The sequence below is a fragment of the Coenobita brevimanus genome, chromosome 27, assembly GCF_032717465.1.
Source record: "Coenobita brevimanus isolate Jiangsu-jjx chromosome 27, ASM3271746v2, whole genome shotgun sequence".
In the NCBI taxonomy this organism is placed as follows: domain Eukaryota; kingdom Metazoa; phylum Arthropoda; class Malacostraca; order Decapoda; family Coenobitidae; genus Coenobita; species Coenobita brevimanus.
The window spans coordinates 23,044,272-23,062,069 of NC_136980.1; the positions used below are offsets into that span (position 1 = coordinate 23,044,272).

The 17,798-nt window shown below is 42.4% G+C and overlaps 1 protein-coding gene across 1 annotated transcript; it reads left to right on the top strand.

Annotated features, from left to right (window-relative positions):
• Positions 1-16,270: 16,270 nt before the first annotated feature.
• On the top strand, positions 16,271-17,137 carry LOC145394501 (uncharacterized). Its single transcript, XM_080268348.1, has one exon. It carries the CDS (start codon positions 16,271-16,273, stop codon positions 17,135-17,137), a length of 867 nt encoding a protein of 288 aa, XP_080124474.1.
• The last annotated feature ends 661 nt before the right edge of the window (positions 17,138-17,798 follow it).

Below are 17,798 nucleotides of genomic sequence, written 5' to 3' on the forward strand. Positions count from 1 at the left end.
GTCAGAAAATATACTGATAGTAGGAAGTTTTTAAATATTAGGTCACACAATACACCATCTACATAATGGAAGTTATTATGAATGACACGGATTTTCATGAGTGGTTTTGGAGCGGATTTCATGAGTGGTTTAGTTTCGAGTCATAAACCATGCAGTAGTTAATAATTTTTCTTATAAGTCATAGTAGCAGTAGTAGCAGTTGTTCCCTAGGCAGTCTGTCCGAACAGCCCCGAGTCCCTTAGGAAGGCCATGGCTGAGACCGGGCTTTCTCACAGGGCTCTCAAAGAGTGTATGTTGTGTTGTTGGCATAGGTGATTGTGTGCAATGCAGTCTTCCACAATGTGCTTAATAGTATGGAGTGCTGTGCTGCATCGTGGACAGGCATCAGTGACGGAGTCATCCAGCCTCTTCTGGTAGCTCAAGAGGGCTGGATGGTGCCTACATCTCAGCCTGGCCAGGTGGACCCTGTCCTCACGAGGGAGATAGGATTCAGAAGCGTGGATGTCAGGAGGCCATGCATGCAGCTGTGTGTTGTCTTTAAGTGATTGAATGGAGCGGCGAGTGATCTGAGTGTGGATATGCTTCTGGAAGCTGGTCTGAGGTGGGCGAGGGGGGAGAGATGACAGTATTTGTGTATGGTGTGCTGGATGTTGTTTTGATGGTCCTTGGTGTGGGTGGATGTGCTGCCACGTAATATAGTGAATGTTGTGGGTTTGTGGAGGCTGGAGCAAGAAACTGGGTGCCTCTCATGTCTGGGTGATCCTTAACTTTGAGGACTTTGGTTTCTTGATGTAGGTGGTCTGTGGGTGTAGTAGCTGTGCAGCCTGTGATTATTTCTAGGGCCTTGTTCTGTATGGTCTGTAGAGAGTTGTAGTGTGTTTTGGTGAGGTTAGAAGCCCAGGCTGGGCTTGCATAATTCATCACTGAACGTATGTATTGTTTGTATACTGTGGTTGTGGTTTCTTTGTTGTGTCCAAAATGTTGTATGGGCAAGTGACCTCAAAGCATTAAGTCTCGGTGTTATTTTATTTTTAATGTTTGTGATGTGTTGTTTAAATGACATTGATGTATTGTATGTTACACCAAGGATTTTGGGTGTGTGCATGTGTGGTAGGGGAGTGTTGTTTATGGTGAGGTGTGGGATGTGACTGTGTTCTGCTGTCCAGTTTGTGAGAAGGGTCACTGTAGATTTGGCTGGGGCTATTTTGAGCCAGTTTGTGGTGAACCATTAGTGTAGTGTGTTGAGGTAAGGTTGAATGATGTGTGCAGCTGTGTTTGCATTTTGGTGCATACATGTAAGTGTTATATCATCTGCATAGGAAGCTATGTTTATGTGTGGTGTATGGGGTGTGGGTATGTCGTGCATGTATAGGTTAAAGAGTGTAGGGGACAAAACAGATCCTTGGGGGATGCTGTTTGTGAAGTTTCTGATGTTAGAAGACTGACCGGCAAATGTTACATGTGCACATCTGCCTGCTAAGTAGTTTGCCAGCCATCTTTTTGTGTTATTGTGCATGTTTGTGTTGAGTGTTTTTTTTTTGTGAGGTTGTGGCTGGGGATGGCATCAAAAGGTTTGCTAATGTCTAGTGTGATTAGGAGTGTTCTGTGTGGTGGCCTAGCTGAATTCATGCCATCGATAACTCTCTATGTAAGGTCTGTAAGAACGGTGTTTGTGGAGTCTAGTGGCCTAAAGCCATGTTGCGACTGGGCTAGGGGAATGTGAGGTGTGACTAGTTGTAGTACCAGTCGTTCAGTGACTTTGGAAGGGGTGCAAAGGAGTGTGATGGGGTGATGTGAGGAGGGTAACGTGGGGTCTTTGTTGGGTTTAGGGATAGTGATGATAATGCCATGCTTCCAGATGTTGGGTATTATGTTGTGTGAGTAGCTGTAGTTTGATATTTTGGTGAGTGCTTGTATGCCTTGTTGTCCAAGGTGTTCAAGGTGAATGTTGCTTATGTTGTCTGGTCCACAGACAGATGAATGCTTGAGGTTGTTAATGATGTGCTTCGTCTGGTTGTAAGTGAAAGGTGCGTAGTCTGGGTCTGCGGGAAACTGTCTCTTACGTCGGATGATACGTCGGTCTTCGGGATGGGAATTTAGATGGCTGACTTGTAAAAAGTGATTGGTGAAAGTGTTTGCTTGTTGTTTGTTTGAGGGTATGGTGTCTGTTCTTGTGATGGCAGCGTGTGATTGTGTGGTGTTGCTGGTGGAAAATGTGATGTTGTTTAGTGTTTTGTAGAGTTTGCTGATGTTTGTTTTGTGGTCAGGTGTTTGGAGGTAATTTTTCCAGGTCAGTGTTTGCTGTTCTGATATTTTATTGTTTATTTGAGAGTTGAGTTCTTGTATTTGTTGTACGGTGTCTTGTGTATGGGGTGATGGGGAGTGTCTCAGTGTGTCCCGGTGTCTGATGAGGCCTTGAATTTCTGGTGTGAAGTTGGGGTTGTGTCTCTGTTGCCTCTAGGGATGTGTCTTTTGTCTGCGTTTTGTATATTTGTATTGAAAGTGTGCACAGCAGTGTTGATGTTTGTGATGGGTGTACTGTTTAGTGTTCCGAAATGTTGTTCTGTTTTAGTTACAAAGGCCTCCCAGTTGGCTCTCTTATAATTAGTGTATGTGTGTTTGTGGCCAGCTGGGGTGATTCTGGTTTTGGTAGTGATGATGATTGGGAGGTGATCAGAACCTAGGGTTTTGACCACTCTCCATGATGTAGTGGGGGTAAGGTTTGAGGAGCAGAAGGTGATGTCTGGAGATGATGGGAGGAAGCGGGCATGATGTGGGATATGGGTATGTTGGTCTAGATTGTTCAGGGTGAAAAGATGATCTGTCTAGATTGTAGTACCAGCTCTCTGTCTGTGCCAGGGTTGTTGACATGCCAGGCCGACGACTTGGTGTTGAAATCATCACCCAGGATGATATTGGGTATGTTAGTGATGTGGTGTATCTGTGGAGAGTAACTGTGTGGAACTGTGGGAGACGACTGGGGGGGAATGTATGTGTTAGCGATTGTTATGTGTGATTTGTTACCAGTGCGTATTTTAACTGATTGTATTTCTCTTGTGGAGTCACGTGGGGGAAGAAGTGACTTTGTGTGTGCACTGGTATCTGCAAAGTTGATGGATTAGTGTACCAGGATGATAAGTCCACCGCCACCACCGTCGGCCCGGTCTTGTCGAATGGTGGTGAAGTTATGAAATGATAAGGCATAGTTATCAGCTTCCCCACGGCTGTCAATGAACAGAAAATTATCGTGACGCCCATCCTCCCTACTGTAAGCCTGACATTGGTAGACCTCTGAAATCGACGCATGTTCACTACATACGGGAGGTGGAGCCACAAGGTGCAGCAGGGTGGGGGTGGAGGCCCTGGAAGAGAGGAGAAGGGAGGTGGCTGAAGAAAGGGACAATAGTGTTCAAACTAGGAGCTAGAGGAAAGGGGTGATGGGGTAGGGAAAGGTGGACTTTGGTAGACGACAGGAGCTACAGTGGTAGGGATAGATCACAAGGTGATGACTGGGCCAAATCAGTGTTTCATGGAGAATATGGAATTTTTCAGTCAGACCATGAAACATTATGTTGGCATTGCCAAATGTGATTGACCGTCATGGTTTGTACTAATTCATGACACACAAGGCCTATCCTTGTATTATGAGTGTGGTGGCTATTTGTTAATGTGCAAATATATTACACGTCCCTACAGTTTGTCAGCTGTTACGGATGTTGTCATAGTCATTGGGAATTACCCTTGTAGCCTATTACTTGGTATCATTATGGATGACGCCTGATATCGCAGAGCAGAGATAGACCTACGTAGATTTTTCCTTTATCACCAGTAAATATGAACAGACTGACAGTGATGATGGTCCCTATGGTTCTCATTAATGTCTGTATGGCACCAGTGTAAAATAAAGGAGGATTTGCTTAACCCAGGTATATGTTACCGTATTCTGTATGCCATGTTTGGCTGTTGATTTTACAGATTTGCCAGTGGTTATTAGTTATATTTTGGTTCATATTGAGCAACTGTCGTACGCCCTAAGCATTCATTCACAAACCCTTGAGCCAACAATGATGGAACAAGGTTTTAATGTCTGCAGTTACCCAGTCTGATCACGTGCATATTGTATAAACTATCCCGTTAGTTACAGAAATCGCTTGTATTAATTACAAACACATACTTCAACTGCAATGTGTTTTACCATGCTAAACAACCGAGTGGCGTTCGCAATGTATGAAATAGACAGGATAAATATAAATACAAGACCATTGTCGAGTTTTCGGAGAGCAACTGCTAAGCCACACATCTCAGCAGTGTCTGAACGTGGATCTGTTGCCCTGGCTGAGTAACGGTGTATATTGCAAGAGAAAACAGGTGAACCACTGTAGTTGATGTATAAACATGTGATCCGCGGTTCATGGTGCAGCAGTCATTACGGCCATTTCCCTTCCCCGTCTGAGTGCACGCAGTTGTCGGGGAGAGGGAAAGGGGGACAGTAAACTGGATACTGAGGTTGTAAACCAGATTGTTTAACAGTTACACGTCCTTCATACCACAGTTTACTCTATCACTCTAGGGTTAACAGTAATCCAACATAAAGACCATATAATACAGCTGATAATGCATCTGTCTAACCAACTATTAGCTCATCCCAGTATTGCCACCTATGTTCTGGGACCCAGTCCATCCCTCCCCCCCTTGTAAATCACGTGTTGGTTTACTCCGGTGTCATACAGATATTAACGAGAACCGTAGGCACGAATCACTATTGTTAACTATTATTTATTGCAGCAAGAGAAATTTCCTCCCTCCCCCTTCCCTGCTTTTGATATCACAGTCCACGATATTACTACGTAACCGCAACAAGAATAGTTCCCAGTCGCTATGACAACAGGTGACATCAAACAAACATTTAAGGGACATTTCATAATATATCACCACGTGATGACATAGTCGTCATCATACACTAATAATTCAGGGTTTGTGTAATGTGCCACCCCATGGGGAGTAGGTCGTCCTTTATACGATATAGCAAAATATGCCGGTAGACTGCATAATGTGGCTGTCTGCATAAGGTTTAACAGCCTGACTATCAAATTCCATAATCAACGATAAACTATTGCCGATTTGGCATCATGTCACCAGCGTATCATTTATCCATCCCATCCTAGTTTCCTGCCACAGTCCACTCTCCCCTACCGTATCACTCGTCTCCTATAGAGTCCCCCTTCCACCAGCCAGACCAGTATTGCCCCCTCCTCACCCACATCCCTTCTCCTGTCTCCCAAGGGCCGCACTCTGCCCCTTCCTGTGGCGCCACCTAAAGAGATCTACCAGTTTCAGGTTGACGGTCAGGGAGGAAGGGGCTCACGGTAATTTTGAGATTAATATGATAGGTGTGGGAATGCAGACTATGTTGTAATGGCTTATATCCTGACCGTCGGTAAATGTTATATGGTTCGTTATGTTTGTCGAAAGTCACACTTACGAAACCTGTGTTTCATGTGAATGAATTATGAATATGTATGGTGTGAAATTATTTTATCACTAAATTCACAAAACGTTGTTATTTTCAGTACGGTATTTTGTCAGGCGGGACATTGTTTATATACCATCAATAACTGCGCAGAGCGGCAATGATCGCCGCGTTCGGTTCGTCCCAGCGACCGAACGAAACCTGATGAAGTTCCATGCCAATCAGTGTTGCCAGATGCAGAGAGCATTACACCGCCTTGCTGGTGGATGGGGTGTTTCTGTTTGATATCTCCGCAGCTGTACATCTAGTTCTATTTCCTTGACTTGCGGATTTTTCTTTGTTAATATTATAATTCCTCCTCCTTTTTTAAAGCTTCCTATCTCATCTCCATATATTGTATTTCTCTAGATTTAGTATCGTTTGATATCCTTGGTGTTAATTTTGTTTCAGTTAAGCAAACAATATGTGGTTCCTTTTCTTTGACATAATCGTTCATTTCTAGTAATTTAGATACTATTCCATCTAAATCTGAGTACATCAACTTAATCATCTTATTTACATACTGGTCATGACTTGGGCCTACTACCTTTCTTCTTTTTACTCCCTCTTATTTATGTACCACTTTCGAACCTACAGTCCAATTACTTTGTAAAAAAATGTGCTCTTCTCTTCCTCTGATCTTCCCTCATTCTTTGTTTTTGGCTCCTCCCTCTTTTCCTTTAGTAATCCAAGTTCCTCCTGAGTTAGGCATCTCTTTATCCATATATTTTTGAAGTCCTCTTTTTCCATAAGTTTGTTTGCATTTTTCAGTATTTCCTCCACAGTGTTTACACTCTGGAAGGTTACTTTCAGAGGCCTTGATTTATTTTTCTCATATTTCCCTAGCCTTTTGTGTTCCTCTATGTCTTTACTACAGATTTCCTCTTTCACTTCTTTCAATATGTTCATTACATTTGCCATCTCCCTTGTGTCTCTTGAAATCTTGTTTCTTAGTTCTTCCTCATCTATACCAGTGATTACTATTGATTTGTTGATGTCTGCTGAATCTCTGACCAATTTTGGATTGTTTTGGATTATTTTCTTCACATCCTTTTTTAATGCTCTTCTTCAACTCTTGTTTCTAAGTCTTTCCTTACTTTCACCATTTCAGCATATGTGGTTTCCACATCATTTTTGTAGCTTTGTATCGCTACTTTTACCCGAGTTGACAACTGTGCTTGCCATTTCACTAATCTTCCTTCTACAGTAAGTGTACCGGTCTCAACTGATAATTCATCAATTGTTGTGTCATTCTTATTAATCTCCTTTACTAAATTTTCATTTTCTTCCATCTGCATATGCAACTATTTTTTTTATTTCGTCTACTTCACTTTGAAAAACCTTCTCTTGTCTGTGCACTCGTTCAACCAGTTTATTATGCATCACCACTTCCACAATTTCCTGTGTGTGTGTGTGTGTGTGTGTGTGTGTGTATGTATTCTTACCTAATTGCGCTTATCTAATTGTATCTTTACAGGAATGAGTCAAGCTTGTACTGTCCCGTATCTTAAACCATATTTATCGTACATATCCTTAAATTTGTGTATAGTTTTGGCACACACTACATCATTCGGTAGTGCATTCCATTGATCAATTGCTCTGTTTGGGAACCTGAATTTCCTCACGTCTTTATCACCTCTCTTCTTATGCAGTTTATTGCAGTGTCCTCCAGCTGATGCTTCCCCATATGTTAAGTAATCATTTATGTCTATTTTCTCCTTCCCGGATATGCATTTATATAGCATTATCATGTCACCTCTTTTCCTTCTCTCCTGCAGTGTTGGTAGATTCAGTTTATTTAGTCTATCTTCGTAGCTTAGATCCCTTAAGCTTGGTATCAATCTTGGAGCGGCCCTTTGAACTTTTTCAATCTTGTCTATGTGTTTTTTGAGATGAGGACTCCAGACTACTGATGCATACTCCAGGGTTGGTCTGATGAATGATGTTATTATCCTTCTTAGCATGTCTTCATTTACGTATGTGAATGCTATTCTCATATTTACAAGCAGTGTATACATGTTCCTTACCTTCTCACCCATGTGGTCAGACGGAGATACAGTAGTCTGTTATTGATAATCACATCTAGGTCCTTCTCTCTTTCTGATGTGTGTAGGGTTTTATTTCCTAACGTATAATCCCAATCAGGTCTTTTTCCACTTTTACCAAACTTGATTCCATGACACTTGTCCACATTGAATTCCATTTGCCATGTATTACTCCATTCATGAAGTTTATTTAATTCTTCTTGTAGCTCTTTACAAGAGTCTGTGTTAGTAATTCTCCTTTGTATTTTTGCATCATCTGCAAACATATTTAGATAGCTTTAATGTCCAGTGTTAATGTCTATATCATTTATATACACTAAAAACATGATTGGTGCCAGAACTGAGCCCTGTGGTACTCCACTAGTCACTTCTTTCCATGATGAGTAGTTTCCCCTTAGTACTGTTCTCATTTCTCTTTTTTTGAGAAAATTTTCCATCCAACAAAACAGTTTGTCTCGAATTCCTCCTTGATGGTATAGTTTCCATAAAAGTCTTTGGTGTGGTACTGTGTCAAATGCTTTCTTGAAATCTAAACAGATACTGTCCACCCATCCTTCTCTTTCCTGTATTGTGTCTGTTACTCTGTCATAGTAGCTCAACAGATTAGTAACACAAGATTTTCCTTTTCTGAAACCAAACTGTCTTTCTCTTATCATATTGTGTTCTTCTAGATGATTTACCCAAGCTTTCCTTACAAGCTTTTCTAATACCTTGCTTACAACACTGGCCAGTGATACTGATCAGTAGTTGAGAGGATTTTGTCTATTTCCTTTCTTGAATAAGGGGACAATATTTGCTTTCTTCCAAATACCAGGTAGTTTACCTTGACTCAAGGATTTCTTGAATATTAAAAATAATGGTTTACTTAACTCCTTTGCACATTCTCGTAGCACCCAACATGAAATTTCATCATGACCATTTGCTTTTCCTCTGTCTAATTTACTTAACTCCTCCTGTATTACTTTTGCTGATATTTGTATATCTGGTAGTATGTGTGGGCATGCATGTTCCACACAGTCCATCTCAAATTTTTTTTCTTCTGTAAAAACTGATGAAAATTCTTATTTAATGCTTCACAAACATCTTTCTCTTGTGTATAGCTGATTCCCTCGTCCGTAATGTATTGTATTATATCTTTTACTGTGGTTTTGCTTCTGATGTAGCTGTAAAATACCTTCGGTTGATCACTACTTTTATTTATGTTATCCTCCTCAAACTGTTCTTGGGCTTCCCTCCTTATTCTTGTATAATCGTTTCTTGCTTGTTTGTAATTATTATATGCCCTTTCACTATTTTGTCTTCTTTATCTATGCCACAACAAATCTCTTCTTTCCTTTGATTTTTTACATTCTGTATTGAACCATTTTTGTATTTTCTTATCTGCTTCTTTGTGCTGTGGGATGTACTTCGGGACTCTTATTTCATAAAAATCACAGAATTTTTTATATACAGCATTTAAATCTTATCCTCTAAGCTCATTTTCCCAATCAACTTCTAAGAAATACTTCTTTAGGTCATGATAATTTCCCTTTTTATAGTTTAGGCTCTTTTTGTAACTTTCATTGCTGTTAACTATGTCATATGCTATCCTGAAGTTGCAATTTAGTACTGCATGGTCGCTTTTGCCGAGTGGAGGGTGATATATTAAACTGTCAATATCATTTTCTTGCATAATAAATATGAGATCAAGCATTGAAGGTACATCAAGTCCTCTTATACTGGTGGTTTCCCTCACATGTTGCGTTAGGAAAGACTCTTGCACGAGATCCAGGAGCTTTTGGTCCCAACAGCTTTCTTGGCTTATTATATCTAGAGTATTCCAATTTATATTTGTATTAAAATCTCCAGTTAGTATATTTCTTTCCGATTTCTCTTCCATTTTATGTAGTAATGCTCTTAATCTCTGAATTGTACTCTCTGCCAGGTCCTCATATTCGTCTCTTTCCCATGTGTTTGATCTGGGTGGTATGTACAAATTGGCTACAATTACTTTCCCTTCAGATGTGTTGATCTCTACTGCAATCAGTTCTACTTGTGAGGGTATATCTAGTTTTATTTCATTGACTTTTAGATTTTTCTTAGTTAATATTATAATTCATCCTCCTTTTTTTTAAGTTTCTGTCTGTTCTCCATATATTGTATTCCTCTAAGTTTAGTATGTCATTTGACATCCTTGGCGTTAATTTTGTTTCCGTTAGGCATATTATATGTGGTTCATTTTTTCTGACATAATCATTCATCTCTAATAATTTAGATACCATTCCATCCACATTTGAGTACATCAACTTAATCATCTTGTTTATATACTTGTCATGACATGGTTCTGCTACCTTCCTCCTTTTTATTCCCCCCTGTTTATGTAACACTTTCACCTGCAATCCTATTACTTTGTAAAAAAAAAAATGTGTTCTTCTCCTCTTCTGATCTTCCCTCATTTTTTGTTTTTGCTTCCTCCCTCTTCTCTTTCAGTAATTCCAGTTCCTCTTGTATTAGGCATCTTTTTATCCATACAGTTTTGAACTCAACTTTTTCCATAAGATTCTTTGCATTTTTTAGTATCTCCTCCACGGTGTTTACACTCTGAAAAGTCACCTTTAGTGGTCTTGACTTGCTTTTCTCGTATATCCCTAACCTTTTGTGTTTCTCTCTGTCTTTACTACAGATTTCCTCTGATACTTTTTTCAATAAGCTCAGTACATTTGCCATCTCATTTTTGTCTCATGAGATTTTGCTTTTTCTTCCTCTTCTATACCAGTGATTACTATAGATTTGTTGATATCTACTGAATCTCTGACTAACTTTGGATTGTTTTGGATTATTCTTTTCACTTCCTTTTTAATGCTTTTTTTCTTCCACCCTTGTTTCCTAGTCTTTCTTTACTTTCACCATTTCAGCATACGTGGTTTCCACATCATTTTTGTAGCTTTGCACAGCTTCATTCACCTGTGTTATCTTCTCCTCAATATCACTGCTTTGGTCTATCCGACTGCTTACTTGCCTAATTGTCTCTGTATCATTTTTTAACTCTTCCATAATACTCTCGTGGTTGACTACTATACTTGCCATTTCACTCATTTTCCTCCTAAGTCTACTCACTTCCTCTGCTAGTTCACATATGGTTGTGTCTTTCTTGTTGATCTCCCTTCCTAGTTTTTCTATTTCTTCCTTTTGCAAGTGCATCTGCTTCTTTATTTCATCAATTTCATTCTGGAAAGCCATCTCCAGTCTGTGTACACACTCTACCAGTTTATTGTGAGTCTCCATTTCAACCAGTTCTAGGTAGAAATCATCATCTTGCTTTCTACCTTTATCCCTTTTCTTTTCCAGTTTTGCTTTACTGAAGTATGTGGCCATTTTGCAATATTAAAAGCACAGAGTACTTACATTCCCTGGGGCAGTTGTAGTCTAAACAAACAATCAGCTGATTGAGTGCTTTCTTTCACTACTCGGTTCTCTTCTCTGTTTGAACAAGTCTTGTTTAAACTTCTTATTTTTTTTTTATAATAATAAAAAACCATTTAGTCTAACCTGGTACAGAGCTTGACTCATACAAAGATACTAATTTAGGTAATGCCACTGGCCGTGCTGGCTCAGTATGGAGAGCTGTCGGCCCGCGTCTGCTCTCCTTGGTGCCAGCTGTGTGTGTGTGTGTGTGTGTGATGTTTCCATTGTAGTCTGGTGTAAAGGTGATAGTTCTAATTGGTTACTATTATCATTGTTTTATGCTGGTGTTTATTATGGGTTCATCGATTTGTGTTTTTATGTTTGCTGTTTTAGTCAAGATTATAATGAGTCGTTGTGGTCCTTATTGTGAACTCTTACGATTGTGTTTATTGTGCCTGATTTCTGTAGCTGTTATGGGTACTGTGTGTGTTTTGTGTTCTGTGTAATATTATTTGCTTGTTGTAGTTATGGTTGTGGTTGATTGCTGTGTTTGTGATTTCGTGTTTGTAATATTGTGGATGATATGTGATTCTTCTTCTGCATGTTGTAATTTCGTTTATTATGAGATGTTGTGGTTCTTGCAATAATGTGATGGTAGTTGTTAGTCAGAGTTGTAGTAGTGGCTGCTGTTATTAATATTATTCTGGTTGTTGCAATGTCGTATGTTGTGGAGGTAGCAGTAGGTGTAATAATGGTTGCATTGGTAGTGGTTGCCATGGTAATGGTTTTTGTGGTAATGGTAAATGTAGTAATGGCTGCTGGTTGCAGTTGCTGTGGTCGTAGTTGTTGTGGTTGTAGATTCTGCAGGAGGCTGTTGCAGAATATCATAATGAACCAATTCCTTTGCCTGAGAACTATCTTGACTGTAGCAGCTGCGAGGGCAACTGTTGACATTGTGGCTTCTGTTCCTCGAGCTTTAACCCGCCCCGTCCCAACCACTTTTCCATCACTGACTCCCCCAATCCCGACCATTTTTGGAAAGTTTTTTTTTGGCTCAAACCTCTGCTTTTGGTGAGAAACATTGAAAAATCATAGCGTAATCGCTCACTTGAGGTTTAAAATACTCGATATAGGTAGCAGTACCTCCTCACCTTACTGTGTTTTCTATCAGGCTGGCTCCAAAGAAAACGAGTTCTATGGGAGGGTAACCATTCCGCACCACTCATAAACGGTATTTATTTATTTATTTGGTACGAATTTATATGTAGTATGAGAGTATACTGGTTTTCACGCAGTAATATAGGTAATATAAGCATTGTTTCACTCACGAAACATCAACATACCTGACCTTTTTTGGCAACATTACCTGATCATCATTTCTGACTGTTTCTTCATCAAATGCTAAGTAAAGTTTGTCCTCCACATTGTCATCGATTGGGGAATCACTCTGGCCCTGAATTTTGCACCATGGCATGACATGTCTTTACTGGCTAGGTCACTGGTAACAGGTGAATTGCCGAGACAATGGCGTGTCGGGGGGAGGGGGAGGTCATGCTGGGTAAGGCATTGTCCCTGCCTGGCATCTTGTAGAGGAAGGTGTCCCGTGTATATGTACCAAAAATCACTTACAAAAATTGAAAATTGTGCAAATTAGGGACCTTGAAATTCATTCGCGTTTATGTACGTCAACGGGATTGGCAGTGACAAAACATGTGGACGTTCAGTCACATCAATGGGATGCGGCGGGTTAATTGGGAATACGGCATTTGTCTGGTTATTATTGCTGTTTTTGTGATTATTAAGCTGGGATTTATGCTTGCAGTGCTTATAGTTATTATTAATGTAGTTGGTGCATCTTTGTATTTTGTGTTGTTTTCAGTTTTAATATGATTTTGTTTGCTGTGGTTGACTGCTATGCTTGTCATTGTTGGTATTATAATCGTCTGCTTGAAGCAAGGCAAGACAATATAATTTTTCTGTGTGTGTTTGTGTGTGTGTGTGCGTGTGTGTGTGTGTGTGTGTGTGTGTGTGTGTGTGTGTGTGTGTGTGTACTCAATATATAAAAAAAAAATGAGGGCAAAATTTCTATAACCTCCAGGAAATAGCCACCACGCAAGGGTACTTTTGATGAGGATTTGATCAAACTTGACTTAATATCAGATGCCATATACAATCATCGTCTGCCTTTAGCAAGGCAAGGCGACATAGTTTTTGTCAGTGTGTGTGTCTGTGTGATGTCAAAATTTCTCGAAAACTTGTGAATGAATTTTCACCAAACTTTCAGGAAATATCAAGTATGATGATGTGCAGAAACCCATCACTTGTTGTGAGGAATTGATCAAAAACGACCCAGTGCCAGCCACAATGTGGATTGGCTTTTTTGTGAAACTCGGTGACTGAATTCCGTAGAGTATAACGATTTTTTTTTTTTTATCATCTGCACTCTTATATTATAGTTTTTACAAGTGTGTGTGTCTGTGTGTGTGTATGTGTGTGTTGCCAAAATACATCTTCAGTTCTGGTTTGCAGGTAGCTTGTTCCTTAGCCAACAGCATATTTTGGCAGGTGATTAGCATTTGGCCCCGAATGCTTTTGTTTCATTTTTAACATAGATTGGGGTTTTGTGAAATATGATGACTGAATTCCGCAGTTGGCATTCAGCCCCCAATTGCTTTCGTTTGTTTTTGTTGTTATATGTACTTGTAATTACAAATACAAAGACTAATCATGGAAGCTACTGTAGTCTGTTGCCATGTTATTTCAGCTGACCATTACATCCATAGTCATGGCTCTTACTGATGTTGCATGTTTGTGTCTTGTGTTTTAACCCAAGGCGTCTCGATAACGTATGGATACGTTGCAACGTTTTGTCACAGTGAATCCAGATGACGTATCCATACGTTTTGCAATTGCAAGGTCTATCATTTCCACAATTTTCAAATTTCACACATGATTTTTGGTATGTAGATGCAGGACCTTCGTCTACCTGCCGTCCAAGTGGGGACACTATCTTACCCCGTGTGACTTCCTCATTCTCCCCACATGCCATTGTCTCGGCAACTCACCTGTTAGCAGTGACCTGGCCAGTACAGATATGTTGTGCCACAGTACAAAATTCAAGTTAAGAGTGATTTCCCAATCGATGATGATGTGGAGGACAAAGATTACTTGACACCAGAGGAAGAAACAGGCAGAAGTGATGATGAGGTAACGTATAATGTCATGTTATCTATGTATTTGTCAATGGTATGTATTTGTCAATATCATGTTATCTATGTATTTGTCAATGGTGTGTGCGTGTGTGCGGGGTGTTGACCAGCTAGTTTATGTCTCTGTGATGTCAATGGTTGGGGGGGTGCAGTTAGAGGGAGGTGAGAAGGGACAGCCAGCGAGACCGAGGCGGGCAGACGACCTCCAGCCCTCAAGCAGTGTAGACTTGTGTATCAATTGGACGAGCTGGGCAGCGGTAATAAAGGAGTGTCACGACAAAATCAAGATTTGATTGCCGTTACAAGCTATCTAGGCAACATGGAGGACGATAAGAAGACCGACCTTCCTACAACAACATTAGTACCATTTGATGCTTGCCTGATTCTGGAGTATGATGGCTCTATGGACATTGTGGAGTACGTCACACGAGCGGAGATGTTGCGTCAGCTCCGTGGAGTTGCCCTCGAATCAGTTCTGCCACTATGACTGACAGGTGGGGCATTCGCTGTGTGGTCACAATTGCCAGTTACCAGCCGCTGTTCGCTGACAGATGTGAAGAAAGCACTGTATGTAGCATTCGCCCTAGATCAATGTGCAGCATGTGAAGCTTTTACTGCATGTCGGTTACAGACAAGTGAGTCACTTGATGTCTTCCTGGCTGACCTCTGACGGCTGTTGACTTTGTTTGTGGGCGTGTCTGACCGTACTCTGGCATGTGTGCTCATGGCAGGACTACCAGACGATATGCATCATGCTATTCACGCCGGGTCAAGAGCCGAGGGACTAGATTTAAACAGTTGTGTTGGCACGGGCACGCGCCATGCTTAGTGATGAGTGTGTGGCTGCTGCTGGGATTTCAGGACCAGCGCGAGACCAAATGCGGGTGCAACTGCCTGGGAGAGTACGTCGCCTTCACCGTTGCTGGACCTGTGGCCAGCCAGGACATTTTGCTGCTGCAGGTCCTCAGATGGGAAAGGACATTGGAGGGGCGGCATCAGCACCAGCGTCCTCTCTTGGAAGCCAGTACGTAGCGCTCCTCCTGTAGTGCAGCTGCTTGTTAACGGGCGGTGGTGCCAAGTTCTTGTCAACACTGGTTGCACAGACACCATAGTACATGCCCCTTGTTGCATGTAGTGGCACCCGCAGATGACCAGCATCACAACAATTAGTGGAGATTCTTTCCGGTGCACTGGGACAGGCAGTGTGACAGTGGAAACTCCTGATGGCCAGAGCACCTGGGTGCGCGTGCTGGTGGTGCTTGAGCAGCCTTTGGGTGTGGATGTTGTGCTCGGCATCACTGGCATCTCAGCACTTGGCAGCATCATAGTGAAGTCTCCATCAGAAGTCCAATTCTGTAGCACTGGGAGGTTGTGTGGAGCTATGTCATCGACTCTGAGACTGCTGGGAGTGGATGTGACTGATTTCAATGTATGATTTGATGTAAGGCACTGAATGTGGATGGTGTCATGGAAATGGACGCAGCACTTGACTGCATAGTACTGTGGCGCAGAACAACATATCCCCGTCCATGCACCAAGAGTTTGACCAGGAACTGGAGTCATGGATCAAGAACGGCTGGTTGGTACCCTACTACGAACAGCAACATGGGGCGCCACGAGGGCTTATGCCGCTCATGGCTGTTCGTCAGAATAGCGGCAGTAAAGTATGGCCAGTGCTAGACTACCTTGAGCTAAACAACTACGTAACTGGTTTACTGCTGATAGCGATGTATATGCTGATCAGATGCGCAAGTGGCTCTGACACGGAGGTAATGTGGCTGTTCTGGACCTATGCAAGGCTTATCTGCAGGTGCATGTCAATCAGCAACTGTGGCCATTTCAGACAGTAATGGTACGGGGCCAGCACTACTGTTTGACGTGCCTTGGCTTTGGCCTCAACATAGCTCCGTTGGTCATGAAGGTTGTCGATAAGAACATCTTGGCTCAGGACCCAGATATTGAGCATGCAGTGTTGCCTTACGTTGATGATCTGTTGGTGAATGAGGACCTAGTCAGTGCAGAGCAGATCACCACACATTTTACTGCATTCAGCCTGGAATGCAAGCCGCCGAACCATGCAGCTGACGGGGCATGACTGCTAGGGGTGCACGTGCAGTCATCAGATGGCCAGTCGAAGTGAACACATAACAATCCAGTCAACCCACCACCGACGAGTGACGCATCATACTGTGTTCGCATTGTGCGGATGGTTAGTCGAGCACTTGCAAGTAGGAGGGTGGCTCCAGCCAGCAGCTGCGTGGATTAAATGCCAAGCAAATGCACTGACACAGGGCTGGGACGACATCGTGGATGATGACTCCCTGCTTCAACAGATGGAGTATGTGGCACCACAGCTGGTCAGGGAAGATCTGTGTCGTGGCCTCTGGTGTGAGTATGGTGACCGGGCAGCCGTGTGGACAGATGCCAGTGCTCTAGCTGCTGGAGTTGTTTTAGAGATGCCACAGGGTGGTGTAATTGAAGACGCATGCTGGCTGCAGTGGGACGACAGCTCACACATCAACATGGTGGAGCCGGATGCAGCAGTCTGTGCAGTGAACTTGGCAATCGCTTGGGGTATGAAGAACATTGAGTTACGGACAGACTCTGCCACAGTATATCATTGGATTGACGATGCACTGAGTGGTCATGCACAACTTCAAATGAAGGCTCACAGAGAGATGTTGATTCGCCCCAGAGTCGAAATCATTTGCCAACTGGTGAGTGAGTTGGGACTGACGTTGTCTGTGAGGCTTGTCCGGTCTACAGATAATCATGCTTATGTCCTCACGTGTGTCCCAGAGGAGTGGGTGCGAAATAACAGACTGGTAGCAGCAGCAATGGATGAGCAAGACACCGCTGAGCCTAGAATTGCTGATGTCCATGTATGCTCTGGTCATCCTGGCATCTGGCACACACTGTTTTTTGAGTTCTCTCGACTGGTGACACGGGCTGAGGTGCGTGAAGTTGTGAAGCGATGTGATGTGTGCTGAGCCATTGACTCGGCTCCGGTGAAGTGGCAGCATGGGTCACTGAGTGTGACAGGAACATGGCACTCTTTGGCTATAGACATCGCCCATCACAATGGTCACGCCTATCTGACAATCGTCGACTGTGACCCACCCCGATTTTGCATTTGGCGGCAGCTGTGACACCCAGATGGAGACACCGTCACTCACCAACTAGAGCATGTGTTCTAAGAGCAAGGAGCACCTGTCAAAATGAACTGCAGTAATGACACCATCTTCTGTGGGCGGCGATTCGCAGCCTTTGTCACACGTTGGGGCGTGTTACTACGCTTCAGGGCAGCATATGCACCAAGTGGCAATGGCATCATTGAACAAAACCACCGCACAGTGAAGGTGATCGCTGCCAGGAAACAATGCTCCATCGCTGAAGCAGTCCACCTGTATAATATCACACCCCAAGATGGAACATCAGTGATGGAAGCCCCTGTGAATGGTGTGTACAGCTACGGGGTGTGAGACTGTGTACGACCTACCCAGGAACGGCTCACTCCAGACACGTGGAGGTTTTAGCCAAAAAAAAAAAAAACTGCTGGGATTCGGGGGAGGAAGGTCTGTGGCGAAAAATCGGTTGGGACATGGCCGGTTAAGTCAAGTTCACAATGGCGTGATTGTTACTGTCTCGTTA